This window comes from Eubalaena glacialis, chromosome 3 (genome assembly GCF_028564815.1).
Source record: "Eubalaena glacialis isolate mEubGla1 chromosome 3, mEubGla1.1.hap2.+ XY, whole genome shotgun sequence".
NCBI lineage: Eukaryota > Metazoa > Chordata > Mammalia > Artiodactyla > Balaenidae > Eubalaena > Eubalaena glacialis.
Window position 1 is genome coordinate 32,172,979 of NC_083718.1, and position 15,631 is coordinate 32,188,609.

At 36.3% G+C, this 15,631-nt stretch overlaps 1 protein-coding gene across 1 annotated transcript in view; it reads right to left on the bottom strand.

Moving 5' to 3' along the window:
• Window positions 1–6,792: 6,792 nt before the first annotated feature.
• Window positions 6,793–15,631, bottom strand: part of LOC133087803 (C4b-binding protein alpha chain-like) — a 54,816-nt gene continuing 45,977 nt past the window's right edge. The window contains 5 exon segments of the mRNA XM_061185434.1: window positions 6,793–7,112; window positions 7,658–7,833; window positions 8,837–9,010; window positions 11,027–11,093; window positions 11,096–11,214. Coding sequence (XP_061041417.1) covers window positions 6,939–7,112; window positions 7,658–7,833; window positions 8,837–9,010; window positions 11,027–11,093; window positions 11,096–11,214 — 710 coding nt within the window. The 3' untranslated portion in view covers window positions 6,793–6,938.

The window sequence follows — 15,631 nt, forward strand, 5'->3', positions numbered from 1 at the left end:
CGGAAGTTATGTCAACATAACAAAGGCCATATATGACAAACCCACAGCCAACATTGTTCTCAATGGTGAAAAACTGAAACCATTTCCACTAAGATCAGGAACAAGACAAGGTTGCCCCCTCTCACCACTATTAGTCAACATAATTTTGGAAGTTTTAGCCACAGCAATCAGAGAAGAAAAAGAAATAAAAGGAATCCAAATCAAAAAAGAAGTAAAACAGTCACTGTTTGCAGATGAAACGATACTATACACAGAGAATCCTAAAGACGCTACCAGAAAACTGCTAGAGCTAATCAATGAATTTGGTAACATAGCAGGATACAAAATTAATGCACAGAAATCTCTGGCATTCCTATACACTAATGAAAAATCTGAAAGAGAAATTAAGGAAACACTCCTATTTACCATTGCAACAAAAAGAATAAAATATCTAGGAATAAACCTACCTAAGGAGACCAAAGATCTATATGCAGAAAACTATAAGACACTGATGAAAGGAATTAAAAATGATACAAACAGATGGAGAGATATACCATGTTCTTGGATTGGAAGAATCAACTTTGTGAAAATGACTATACTACCCAAAGCAATCTACAGGTTCAGTGCAATCCCTATCAAACTACCAATGGCATTTTTCACAGAACTAGAACAAAAAATTTCACAATTTGTATGGAAACACAAAGACCCTGAATAGCTGAAGCAATCTTGAGAAAGAAAAACGGAGCTGGAGTAATCAGGCTCCCAGTCTTCAGACTATACTACAAAGCTACAGTAACCAAGACAGTATGGTACTGGCACAAAAACAGAAATATAGATCAATAGAACAGGATAGGAAGCCCAGAGATAAACCCACGCACATATGGTCACCTTACTTTTGATAAAGGAGGCAAGAATATACAATGGAGAAAAGACAGCCTCTTCAATAAGTGGTGCTGGGAAAACTGGACAGGTACATGTAAAAGTATGAAATTAGAACACTCCCTGACACCATACACAAAAATAAACTCAAAATGGATTAAACCTAAATGTAAGGCCAGACACTATAAGACTCTTAGAGGAAAACATAGACAGAACACTCTATGACATAAATCACAGCAAGATCCTTTTTGACCCACCTCCTAGAGAAATGGAAATAAAAACAAAAATAAACAAATGGGACCTAATGAAACTTAAAATCTTTTGCACAGCAAAGGAAACCATAAACAAGTTGAAAAGACAACCCTCAGAATGAGAGAAAATATTTGTAAATGATGCAAGTGACAAAAGATTAATCTCCAAAATATACAAGCAGCTCATGCAGCTTAATATCAAAAAACCAAACAACCCATCCAAAAATGGGCAGAAGACCTAAATAGACATTTCTCCGAAGAAGATTTACAGATTGCCAACAAACACATGAAAGGGTGCTGAACATCACTAATCATTAGAGAAATGCAAATCAAAACTACAATGAGATATCACCTCTCCCCAGTCAGGATGGCCATCATCAAAAAATCTATAAACAATAAATGCTGGAGAGGGTGTGGAGAAAAGGGAACCCTCTTGCACTGTTGGTGGGAATGTAAATTGATACAGCCACTATGGAGAACAGTATGGAGGTTCCTTAAAAAACTAAAAATAGAACTAGCCTATGACCCAGCAATCCTACTACTGGGCATATACCCTGAGAAAACCATAATTCACAGAGTCATGTACCACAGTGTTCATTGAAGCACTATTTACAATAGCCAGGACTTGGAAGCATCCTGAGTGTCCATCAACAGATGAATGGATAAAGAAGATGTGGCACATATATACAATGAAATATTACTCAACCATTAAAAAAATGAAATTGAGTTATTTGTAGGGAGGTGGATGGACATAAAGTCTGTCATACAGAGTGAAATAAGTCAGAAAGAGAAAAACAAATACTGTATGCTAACACATATATATGGAATCTAAAAAAAAAAAGAAAAAAGGTTCTGAAGAACCTAGGGGCAGGACAGGAATAAAGATGCAGGAGTAGAGAGTGGACTGGAGGACACGGAGAGGGGGAAGTATAAGCTGGGACTAAGTGAGAGAGTAGCATTGACATTTATACACTACCAAATGTAAAATAGATAGCTAGTGGGAAGCAGCCGCATAGCACAGGGAGATCAGCTTGGTGCTTTGTGACCACCTAGAGGAGTGGGAGGGAGATGCAGAGGAAGGGGATATTGGGATATATGTATACATATAGCTGATTCACTTTGTTATACAGCAGCAACTAACACAGCAGTGTAAAGCAATTATACTCCAATAAAGATGTTTAAAAATTTTTTTTTAATAAAAACCTGTCCTAAGTATAGTCTATTAATAAAAATAAATAAATAAAGCAAGAAAGAAAAAAGAAAATAAATTACTAAAAATACTGAAAAAAATGATATAAAACCAATTCAAATAGCACTTAAAAGAAAATAAGCAAGGAAGTATTGTTTAAAAAATATTATTAAATGATTGAAAGATTTTCTGAATGAGGCTTGGTAGCAAGAGGAGGGAGTTGGGAAGAGGCATATAGTCACTCTTTCTGGTGGGAGAAGGTGAGTGAGATTTAGTGAAAGCCAGTGAGTGAAACAGTAAGTGACTGTTAGTTGTCTGTATCTAACCCTAAGGAACTAGTCAACATCCTCTCCTCCAGGCCATGCAGACTTTGGAGGTACATAGAAAGAACCACTACAGGAGGCCACACACGTAAAATGGACATCTGTTTGGATTTCTTTTTCTTATAATTATATTGCCCCTGATAACATATGCTGACGATTCATTTTTTGTTTTAGTTTTGGTTTTCATGTGATATATCTTCCCACCTCCTTATAAGGCAATGGCAATTATTTTCCTGTATGTTCTAAAAGTTATTTTTAATATTTGGTATGAAATTATCCAGGCTCCTTTCCTTCCTCTTAAAACAACCAGCAGTGAGCATCAGGTTGAACCAATTCTCCTCTTGTAAATTATTCTGATGAGTCTTTTCTAGGCCCCTTAGTCTCAGCTACGTTCTTAACAGTCTCTTCCACTTTCATTGATCATATTTTTAGTGAATAAAGTGGAGAAGTAGTATTGAAAAAGCACAGGACACTTAAACAATGAGAGCAGAGAGGTGATCCTATTGAGATGTGTCTGAGGCATCACGGGAGCTCATCCTACATCTTCATGCCCAGAACCAAAAAGGGAAACTCAAGATCTGTTATAATGGATTTTTGACTTATTTGTAAATTTCAATTAAGTTGTTTTGCTGGCAGGTTTAACAAATATTCCATTTGTGAGAATTCGGATAACAAGAGATACCACTATAGGTGCAATGTCCAATGGGAGCTGGAAAGCTAAATGAATCACTCTAAGAAAGGGATGGGAATTGAGCTAGAGCCAACAAAAAGCAAGCGATGCAGAGGTCTGATAAAGGGAAGTGAGAGATTTGAATAGAGATAGAAAGTGTGATCGACAGGAACACCATGTCCACAGAGCCATACAGAAAAGGCAGCTGTAGAAGAGGTCATCAGTACTCCACCCATATCCCTAACCTGGAGGTCACTGTAAACAGCCCTTTAGATGTCATTGGCTCCCACTGTTGGCGTCTTCAGGTGGGTGCTCAGCTGGCCCTCACAGTGCAGGTCAGATGTCCTGGGAGACAGTGCTACTGGAGCAAACCTGTTCCAATGAGGGGAAGGGCTGAGTGGATAAACACCTCATGTCCACTTTTAGTTCTTTAATGAAGCTCCATACTGTTCTCCCTAGTGGCTGTACCAATTTACATTCCCACCAACAATGTAGGAAGTTTCCCTTTTCTCCACAGCCTCTCAAGCATTTGTTATTTGTAGACTTTTTGATGATGGCCACTCTTACCAATGTGAGGTGATACCTCGTTGTAGTTTTGATTTCCATTTCTCTAATAATTAGCAATGTTGAGCATCTTTCCATGTGCCCTTTGGCCATCTGTATATCTTCTTTGGAGAAATGTCTACTGAGATCTTCTGCCCATTTTTTGATTGGGTTGGATTTTGTTTTTGATATTAAGCTGTATGTGCTGTTTATATATTTTGGAGATTAATCCCTTGTTGTTTGAATCATTTGCAAATATTTTCTCTCATTCTGTAGGTTGTCTTTTCATTTTGTTTATGGTTTACTGTGCAAAAGCTTTTAAATTTAATTAGGTCTCTTTTGTTTATTTTTGTTTTCATTTCCATTACTCTAGGAGAGGGATCCAAAAATATTGCTGCATTTTATGTCAAAGAGTGTTCTGCCTATGTTTTCCTCTAGGAGTGTTGTAGTATCCGGTCTTAACATTTAGGTCTTTAATACATTTTTAGTTTATTTTTGTATGTGGTGTTAGAGAATGTTCTAATTTCATTCTTTTACATGTAGCTGTCCAGTTTTCCCAGCACCACTTATTGAAGAGACTGTCTTCTCTCCATTGTCTATTCTTGCCTCCTTTGTGGTAGATTAATTGACCATAGGTGCATAGGTTTATTTCTGGGATTTCTATCCTGTTCCATTAATCTATATGTCTCTTTTGGTGCCATTACTAACTGTTTTGATTACTGTACCTTTGTCATATAGTCTGAAGTCAGGGAGCCTGATTCCTCCAACTCCATTTTTCTTTCTCAAGGTTGCTTTGGCTATTTGGGGTCTTTTGTGTTTCCATACAAATTTTAAAATGTTTTGTTCTAGTTCTGTGAAAAATGCCATTGGTAGTTTGATAAGGATTGCATTGAATCTATAGATTGCCTTGGGTAGTATAGTCATTTTGATGATATTGATTCTTCTAATCCAAGAATATGATATATCTTTCCATTTGTTTGTGTCATCTTTGATTTCTTTCAGCAACATCTTATAGTTTTTGGAGTACAGGTCTTTTGCCTCCTTAGGTAGGTTTATTCCTAGGTATTTTATTCTTTTTGATGCAATGGTAAATGAGATTGTCTCCATATCTCTTTCTGATCTTTCATTGTTAGTGTATAGATGCAACAGATTTCTGTGTATATGATCCTGCAATCCCACTCCTGGGCATATACCTGGAGAGAACCATAATTTGAAAAGATACATGCACCAAAATATTCATTGCAGCACTGTTTACAATAGCCAAGACATGGAAGCAACCTAAATGCCCATTGACAGATGAAGGGATAAAGAAGATGTGGTATATTTATGCAATGGAATATTACTCAACCATAAAAAAGAATGAAAGAATGCCATTTGCAACAACATGGATGGACTTAGAGATTATCATGGTGAGTGAAGTAAGCTAAACAGAGAAAGACAAATATCATATGATATCATTTGTATGTGGAATCTGAAAAAAAATGATACAAAAGAACTTATAAACAAAACAGAAATAGACCCACAGACATAGAAAACAAACTTATGGTTACCAAAAGGGAAGGGGGGCTGAGGGATAAATTAGGAGTTTGGGATTAATATATACACACTACTAAATATAAAATAGATAACAAACAAGGACTTACTGTATAGCACAGGGAACTATACTCAATATATTGTAATAACCTATAAGGGAAAAGAATCTGAAAAAAATATATATGTATGTAAAACTGAATCACTTTGCTATACACCTGAAATAAACACAACATTGTAAATAAACTATACTTCAATAAAAAAATTTTTTAAACCTCAGGTTCTAATCCTCAGAAGTACATTCTGAGTTGTGTTCCACACGCCTTCAAGGGGCACTCAGCATAGCGTAGATCCTGTTAGCAACAACAATGATCCCCTCAAACATGCTCCCTCTTTAGGCTGTCCTCCCTTCCACATCTTACTACCCACTCGCTCACAGTGCTTCCTGGGATCACTTCTCAAGGAAACTAGTAATTCACAAATCCTTGAATCAGGGGAAACCAAAATAATTCCTAGTAGCAGGAGCAGGTGATGGCTTTTAAGACCATGAATGAATACCTCTGTATTAAGTAGGTTTCTCTAACGGTTCAAGCCCCTCTGTAGTATCTAAGGTTTAGTGAGAGTCTGCTACACACCATTGCCTCATTGGAGTATGTTTGGGGAAATTAAACAAAAGAGGCCAATGTTCCCCATAGAGTTCTGTGTACAAAAGAGATGAGACAGAGGAACCGAGATATGAATGAAAGAGAGATTTCAGACGACGCAAGAGTTGGAGGAAGTGGTGAGTGCAAGGAATAAAAGCCTCCAAACACTCCAAGACATAAATGTAATTGGTATGGGGTTTCTCCTCAAGTGGGGGACAGTTGCTTGATCCATTTTACTTTTCTAAAAAGGAAAATAGGACCAATCGGATTGAGGACTTGGGAGAACAAAGGTGGCTGTCGGGTGGGCTTCCACTCATCAGGTTTTCAGAGTTTGTTCCTGAGGATGGAATCAGGAGATCAGACACAGACATGAATCCCCCTCTTGCAAGGCAAAGGCAAGAGGGAGCATTAATGAGGCAGAGGCCAAGTGCATGGGGGTTTAGAAAAGGGCGTGACTGCTTCAAATGGGGGACAATGGACAAGGCTTTTGGGGTGTGTTGATATTTAACACCTGAGTGACTTGTACATGTGGAACTGTGGAGTAAAGGCAATCCAGGGAAATGTATTGGTGTGAACCCACGTTCATATGTCCAAGGTCTCTACGGTAAAATAAATATATCAACTTTATGTATGGGTTTGTTCATAGACCTCATTTCACAGAGTCCTAATGACCACGAAGACAAAATACTGTTGGATATGTAAATTTTTTAATTGATAAAACAGACTCTGTGTCCAGAAAAGCAAAAATATGAATCAGAAAATGATCAATAATTCTACAGTCTCAAAGCACTAAATATTAACCAATTATCCTTTCTAGATAATTATTACCACAATTGATGGTGTAAAAGAGATGGTAAAGGTGATTAACTGAAGTGATCCATATTGGATTTAAGGCAGCAAGGCACATTTTCCTCCCCTTCGTGGGAAACATTACAGTGAACACTCCTGAGTGGCTTGCTTTGCCTTATGGTTCTGAAGCTCCAGTTGTTGAATCTCCAGGTACAGCTTATACACCTCCAGGGCCAATCTCATCTCCTCTGGGGTTGGGAGACACTGCATGAGTTTCTTGCCTTTGACCACTTGCTCACAGCCTTCAGGGTACTCCTAAAAGAGAAATATGTGATGCGTGTGCTTAAAAGGCTTCTCTCCCAATTGTTAGGGGGCATAGTTCATGCTGACAAAGGCAGGACTACAGATTCAGGACCAAGACCCACCTAGAACTGGTGGATGAGCAGGAAAACCAGAAAACACCTTGGACCCCACCATCGTCTTCCTAAGAGGAATATAACTCTTTTCTGAGATGGCTTCGCAGAAAGCCTCTGTGGGAACAGAGACTATTTCTGCTGACCATCCAGAAATGGGACAACAGTATACCATATCCCCTAGAAAAGAAAGTTAAGGAGTCAGTACCCCCAGGTCTCTGAGACCCTCCACTCCAAAGGGGCTCAGTTTTCCCTGTTCTCAAGTGAGAGCAGGAAAACTTGCCACTCCTTTCTGACCAGAGGGCTTCAAGGCAAAATTGAGAGTTCCTTTGCATGAATGAATCTTGACAAGTCAGATGTCACCTTTACTGGCAGGACAGTGCTTTGAAGGAGACACCCATTTTAGGGTTTGATAGATTGTAAACTGCCTTGAATTGTGCCACTTACCCACTCACACTTGGGCACCTCCGGGTACCACGTTCTGTCTTCTAAACAAGTGATACTTTGGGAACCAACCAAAGCATAGCCAGAGTCACACTGGACAGTGACATTTTCAGGTTCAACATATCCATCCTTATCCACAGATAACCTTCCATGTTCTATCTCTGGTTTCAGACACAAAGCTGAAATGGAAACATAATTTTAAGCAATCTGTAGATCTAAGAAAAAGATAAGAGTCTACGGTACTAAGAATGAACTATATTTAAGTGCTGCTAATTGTTTTACCTTATCTTTCATCTTGAGAATAAAAATAATTTTCATTAACATATTTATTGAGCATTGGCTACGTATTAGACTTTGGGCTAGTACTTTATGTGATTATCTTATTTAAGTCTCACTATTTTATCTAGGAGAAAGTGAGATACAGAAAAGTTAAGTAACTTGCCCAAGGACATAACAATTTTAAACAGCATGACAGAATATAAAAAGGGCATGTGACCCCAAATCCTCATCTATCAAATCAACTATCTCTCGTATCTTGATCCCTGTAAGATGCTGGATACAAGATTTTCCCTCTCGCCTATTATCCTCCCATGTGCAATGGAGACAATGGTGGCAAGTAATCCCTGCGGTTGTTGATGACAAAGTGATATTAAACCTGTGTGCATGTAACAATCAGACCCCATCTTTACCCCTCTTGTCACCACACAGCTGGCACACTAGGAGTCCCCCACCCACAACGTGCCTACGTCCTGAGCTGGTGGTGCCCTGCCCTGGCTCTGATGGAAATACCTGTGACCTCACCACGATGCTTGCAATTATCCCATGGGAGTCGACATTCATGCTAGACCAACTTTCCATGACAATTTTGCTATGGGCCACAACTACACTCAGATAAGATGTACTACCTGTAGAATATTTCTGGAAGTATACAAGAAACGAAGAATAGGGGCTGCCTCACAGAGGCTGAATTTTGCACCCGGGAGAAAGAAGTAGGGGAGATTAATGTTTCTGTTGTGCCCTCTGTACTTTTTGCTTTGGGTACCGTCAGAATATAGTAAGTATTTTAAATAAATCAAATCAAATCAAATATTTTTTGGCTGCCTCTAGCAGAGAAGAAACTGTGCTCTCAAGCCTTTCAGGACAGTTCCTCCCCCACAAAGCTGAAGAGGGAGCTGGAGTTACCTTTACATTGAGGGGCTGCAGGTGACCAGCCTGAAGAAGTGCAGGAGAGTTTGTTCTTTCCAACCAGGGTGTACCCTTCATCACATTTGTATATAGCATCACCACTTTTTAATCCAAGGAATGAACTGATTAGTTTATGATGTCCATGGGCAATGACAGGAGGAGAATCGCAATCTTGATGTGAGACATAAAAGTCAAGGAGGGTCAGCGTGTCGAATGCTTATATTAACACTTCCCAGAATCTGTGTGGTTTGTAGGAGGCTTCCTTCTGTCCTTCTATCTTCTCTGCCCATCTGCTCACTTAGCCAAACCCAGGACCTATGCTGCCCTTCTGTAGGCCTGAGGCTGGGGAACCTTAGAAAGGCTCCAACGGAATGACAAGCACTTAAGATTTGTTTCATTTTATTGACAATTCACTAAACTTGACACTATTTAGGAGCCATTTTGGCATGAAGGCTGAATTCGGCCCAAAGTCTCATTGTACTAGTGGTACACTCCACTGATTTCAGGCTAAATGCAGAGATGTACATCTGGGAGAGACTGTAAAGATGCGAAATAAATCCACAATCTCTGACTCATTGCTCCCATTCAAACCTGTCCATCCAACCCCCCAAGAATATACTTACTGTCTTCTAAAATATTTTAGAAAAGAGCTCATAGAAAGAATAAAAAAGATGGCTTGCAGGTTGGAATAATAGAGGTGGCATGGTGCTGAATACCTCTCTGAAAGGGAATGCTGTCAGGATCCACAAACAGTGCATGAGAAACTTACATAAAACAGGCCATCAGGAAAGTCAGGTAAAATATTAAACTGATGGGCTATAGTATCTACAAGTACTATCCTCAGATGTCTCCTTCACTGAAGAAAAAGACAGTTTCCAAGAGTAAAGATACTACAACACCTTGGGAAGTATGCACAGTAATGAGTGCCCCAGTCTTCCAAGAGGACCTATGTCTATTTACATAGGTAACTGTGCACAGGTGAGAGGTGCACAATAATCCAACGATTATTGGACATAGAGCTTCAGTTGATGTGGACACCTAGAAACATCATGGCCCCGCTATTAGACCACTTGGTGGCCATTTCCATTACCTTTGAAGGTATAAACAGGGTAGATAAAATGGGTCATTGGTACAACCTCCATAATGGTCCTTTGTCTATGAGGTAAGAGCTGTCCTATCCAAGAGGGCCAAGTAGAAGCCATCGATACTACCTATACCCTCCCGCTGGAGGCAAAGAAGGTAAGTTTTTTAAAATATCATGTAATGAGGGGTAGGGGAAAAGGAGAAATTTGTGCCACTCTTAAAGAACTAAAGATACAGGAGGGGTCATCATATCCCCATGTACTTCACCAGTCTGTCTACTACAAAAATTAGGATTCTGTAGAATTACAGTAAACTACTGAAAACCCAACAGCATTTTAGCCCCTATTGCATGCATCCACTGTACCAGACATGGAATCTTTGCTAGAGCAGATTCGTGTGTCTTTGGATAAACGAGGCCACTGATTTAGCAGAGGCCTTCTTTTCCATCCCTATCAGAGGCCTTCTTTTCCATCCCTATCAGAAAAGAGGGTCACAAACAGTTTGCATACACATGGAAGGTTCAAGATCATACATCTGCATTTTAAGACCTTGGCTATGATAACTCACCTGTCCCTGTCATAATAGAGTCTGGAGATATCATGACCATGTGGACATCCACAGAATACCACACTGATACAGAACATCAATGGTATCACGTTAATTCTACTGAATAAGCAAAAAGTAGATGGCATGATGATGTTCCAGAGTATGGAAGGTAAAGAAGGAAGAAAGGAAGTAAGTTTAGAAAGCCAGGTTCACTAGATGTGGGCAGGTTTTATACTGTAGGTTAAGGCATATGGACCAGAAGCAAGGGAAGAAAAGAGAACACATACCAAGAAACAAAAGTCCAGCTTATCTATTAGATGTGGCCTATTTTCATTGATTCAGAAAAGAAAAGAAAACCAGGATGGTCAAGAGAATAGGAACAAACAATACGGGGGAAAAAAGGTTGTAACCGGGGCAGTGCTTTTTAACAAATTTATCCACTCCAAGAGTTATGCAGGGTATACAATCTCTTTTACCTAACATGAGACCTTCCCTTAATAATCTCCATCACTGTAATATGAAGAAATTTCTAAAATAGCATAATTCCATAGCCCTTACTCAGATCACATGTTGGTGCTTCAGGACACCACATGCCATCTGCTTGGCATTTAGCTTCAAACTTATATATTGTTCATAACTTGTATATGAAACCACATCTCCATAGAAATGGACACAGCTAGTGGCAAAACACTTTTTCTCTGTGGTGATTCTGCCATTCTTCGGCTCTGGTATTGGGCAACATACCTCTAAAAGCTAACAAGTGAGTAAGTTTTTAAAAATATCTTGTACTGAGGGGGAGGGGAAAAGGAGAAATTTGTGCCACTCTTAAAGAACTAAAGATACAGGAAGGGTCATCATATCCCCATGTACTTCACCAGTCTGTCTACTACAAAAATTAGGATGTTAGTAAAATCACCATGAGGAGAATCCTATGGCTAAGAATCTAATTTCCACCTTTAGAAGATTTCATCACTGAAGAGAAATCGGAAAACAGAGACACCGAGTCTGCTCTCCCTGTTCCTGATTTGCTAATGTACTCCAACCGAGTCATTTCCTTCCAACTAAATAATTCCATTTGGAGCCTCCAAAATGAGAAGTTGAATGTAACCTGTATGAAAATGTTTTCAAATTATCAAGAGCAATGACAAATAACATCCATTCCTTTATAGCTTCATTAGGTCTGAAACCAAATAACAGTAGCTTAAGAATTGCATATTTTCTTGAAGTAAATGTTTAAAATATTTACCAACCCATGGATATTCAGAAGACCCTCTCCTGGCCTTTCTCATGGATAGTTTAACCTTAACTATCACTGCATTCTATATGTAGGCTAATTAATCTATCTAGCCAAATATGCCACTCGTATTCCCACATCTGTACGTGTGTGTATATCCTCTGTCTTCTATCTAGAATGCCACTCTTCTTTTCCATTCGCTATGCAAGTTTGTTCTGTGAAGGCTTCTTTCTCTTATTGCCCCAACATCTAGTCATTATTTCTCTGAGTACCTACAGTAGTTATTAAGAAGAGACTATATATCCCATCCAACTATTTATTGAGATCTTACTATAATCTAGACACTGTGTATACTTTATTTATGTCTTCTATGACACTATGTACACCATAAATGGTATATGTATATATTTTCTCATCCAATCATCACAGGCACCCCTAAGAGATCCACATTATCATCTTCCCCACTTTTTATAGCAGAAGGAGAGTTTAAATATCTTGTTTCAAGTGAGGCAGTTACTGAGTGTCAGAGAAAGAAATGAGATCTGTCCTGCTCAAAAGTCCGTATTTTTTGTGGCTTCATTCTACACTCTCTAGCACTTATTTAACAGGCAATTTATACTATCCATATTACAGTTTTTCCCTTTTGAGATGAGGGAACATGTATCAAGTATCTTTGTGTCTTTGCTCTTGACATTGTAGGTCCAAAATAATGTTACCTGTGTACAAGTCTAGTGTTCACAAATGATATTTTTTAAGCCTAAAATCAAACACATCATTAGAAAATACCTTTTATAAATTAATACAACAAATATTTATATAAATTGATCCCTATAAGGCTGTTCAGCAGACATTAATGCACATTCTTGCAGTACTGTAAGAAAAACAAGTCACAACCACATGAAGAGCAAAACCATAATATCAGTCAGTTTATAATAATGTGCCCAAAGACGAGAAATCCCAACAAGATGGATAGAAAAAAGAGGAAAGAGAAAAACAAAGGAAAAAGAATAAGATAACATTTCCTAGAGGAAACTGGAAGTATATTTTAAGTTTGGATAAAAAATTGCTTTGATGAATGAGATGCGGGCAGGGGTTTTGTCTTGGAGTGATGGTCTGAGCAAAGACTTAGAGACAGCAGAAAGTTGTTATTGAAGGATGAAAAGGAGGCAAGCTCAGAAACCAGAGTGAGACAGATTTGAGCATATCTTCTACTGAACATGGACCAGAGGTAAGGGGGCATTTTGAGGGAATGAAAAAGGAGGGAATGAATACAAAGAAACTTGGAGTCATGACAAGTCTCTGTGACTTGTTGGATGCAATCTACCTTCACTGCCTCATGAAGGGAGAGGAGGCCTGGAAGGTGGAGGTGATGGTGCTTAGGGAAGACAAGGAGAGTGTCAGGGTTGGGGTAAAGCTTTGGAAGAAAAACAGATTTAGCAATTTCAATTTCCAAGAGAGAAGAATCACCCAGAATATATGAATTCTTTTACCTCACCTAGAATTTCCCTTACAGTATCCATTGTTATGATATAAAAAACTCCCAAAGTAAAGTACTTTTGTACCACCCCCCTTAGAAATAACTCTGAAGTCACTCTATGATATTAAAAAAGTTCGTAAAGCCTAAAGAGCATGCGATCATTCTGGAGCCCAAGAAATTAATTTGACAAAGGGTGACAAGGTGGCATTTTGGGACTCCACATTCCCTCTGCTTGGCATGTAATGCTTGTATCATTAGAATTGGGAAAATACCCCATATCACATGAAGAGCATCCATTGAAATAGACAGAGCTACTGGTGAAATCTCTTTTTAGTTGAGTAATTTTGTCATTCTGTGCAAAATGCTCTACATTAAATGCTCTGATAGATGACATAAGGGAAATGTATGTAAATATTTTAAAAATATTCTTAGAACTTCTTTCTTTAGAGGAAATCACATGGCAGATGAATAAAAATGATACTTTTATTGGCATATTTCCATTTATAAACTAAAACAATTACATATCTGCATTTATAACCAACGCTACCCTAGTGGGGCCTGTAGATCCTTGCAAACCATTTCAGTGCTCACTGTTTAGGGACAATTATTCCCTAATTTGCTCCACAAGACCTTTCATTTATACAGTGTTTTTAGTTTATGCAGTGCTTTGTAATTTTACCCTAGTAAATTCATTACTTGCAATAATATATTTTTATATTATATATAAAAATAGATTTATAATATAAATAAATATATTTTATAATATTCATTAATTATATATAATATATTAATATATTATATATATCAATATATAATATATTAATATATAATATATATTAATAACATATATTCATTATATATATTCATTCTATATATTAATATATACACTATATATTATATAATAATATATATTAATTATATATAACATATTAATTTTATATAAAATAATTAATTAAACATATATAATATATGTAAATATAATAAAGTAATTTATATATATAATATATAAAATAATTTATATATATTATCTATAAATATAATAAATGAATATAATAAAATATATAAATATAAATTTATAAATTTATAATTTTATAAATTTATAAATTTATGATTTTATAAATTATAAATATATATAAAAAATAAAAATATAAATATATAAAAATATATAAAAATATAAAAATATATAAATATTATAAATATAAATATATATTATAATTTATATATGTAATAATTTATATATAATAATTTTTATATATTATATAATATAATAATTTTTATTTTATATATAATATATATAATATAATAATTTTTATTATAGATAATATATAATATAATAATTATTATATATAATAATTTATATATAATACATATTAATATGATAAAATAATATTAATTTTATGTAAAATAATTAAATAAATATATATTGTATATTTAATATATATTAATATATAATATAATAATATATATTAATAATATATTATATATTGTATATTAATTATATATAAAATGTTAATTATATTTTTAAATATATACATATATTTATATTATTTTTATTATGTTATTTTTATTTGCAATAATATAAAGTTTTACTTTCTGGATGGCAAATGTTTTCTACTTGACAACTGATGCAATAGAAGAGCAATTAATCCTGTAGAAGAATTAATTCTTTAAGAATTTAGGTGTAGCCACTTAAATATAGTACATTAATACAAAAATTAAAAGGTTTTTCTTGTGGCTTGATCAGCTCCTCAAGGATTTGTAATATTTTGCTTCCCACATAATTATAGCCTATATCAGAAGGACTAAAATTGTTTAAATATATTTCTTAATATATTTAAATATTAATATTTAAATTAGTAAATAAAATATTAATAAAATTATATATTTATAATATATTTATATAGTACTATATAATTTATATTAAATATTAATACAATATTAAAATATTAAATGTTAATATATTTCTTAATACTTCATTGTATTGACGTTTGGTTATATTTAACTAATCCTTAATCAAAGGTTCTTCTCCTTACCTTGGTTTAAACTCTCCCCTCTTCCCTATCACCTCTGTACTCACCACACAGGACAGGTGGGCAGTGCAGTAGAGACAGGACGCCAAGGAGGCACAGTGCTGGGAAAATTCCCTGCAACTTAGGGGACATGGTGAAGAATCTCAGAGACACAGCACTGAAGCTCAGTGTTCTCAGATGCCCAGAATCAGGCTGAAGTGGAAGCTCTAAGTCAGTAGTAAATTGACCCCTGACCCAAGGAACTCAGGCTGGGGAAGGCCACAGCTCTGAGTCAGTGAAAGGAGGAAGCAGAATTGAGTAGACCAGGTAGTGGACAGGACCCAAGAGAGGCAATCCAATAAAGCTCCAAGTCTTAGGGATAATAAAATGAGTTTGTCATGACAGCTCTCTGGAGTTCTGTGAGTATTTACAATTGTAACCCC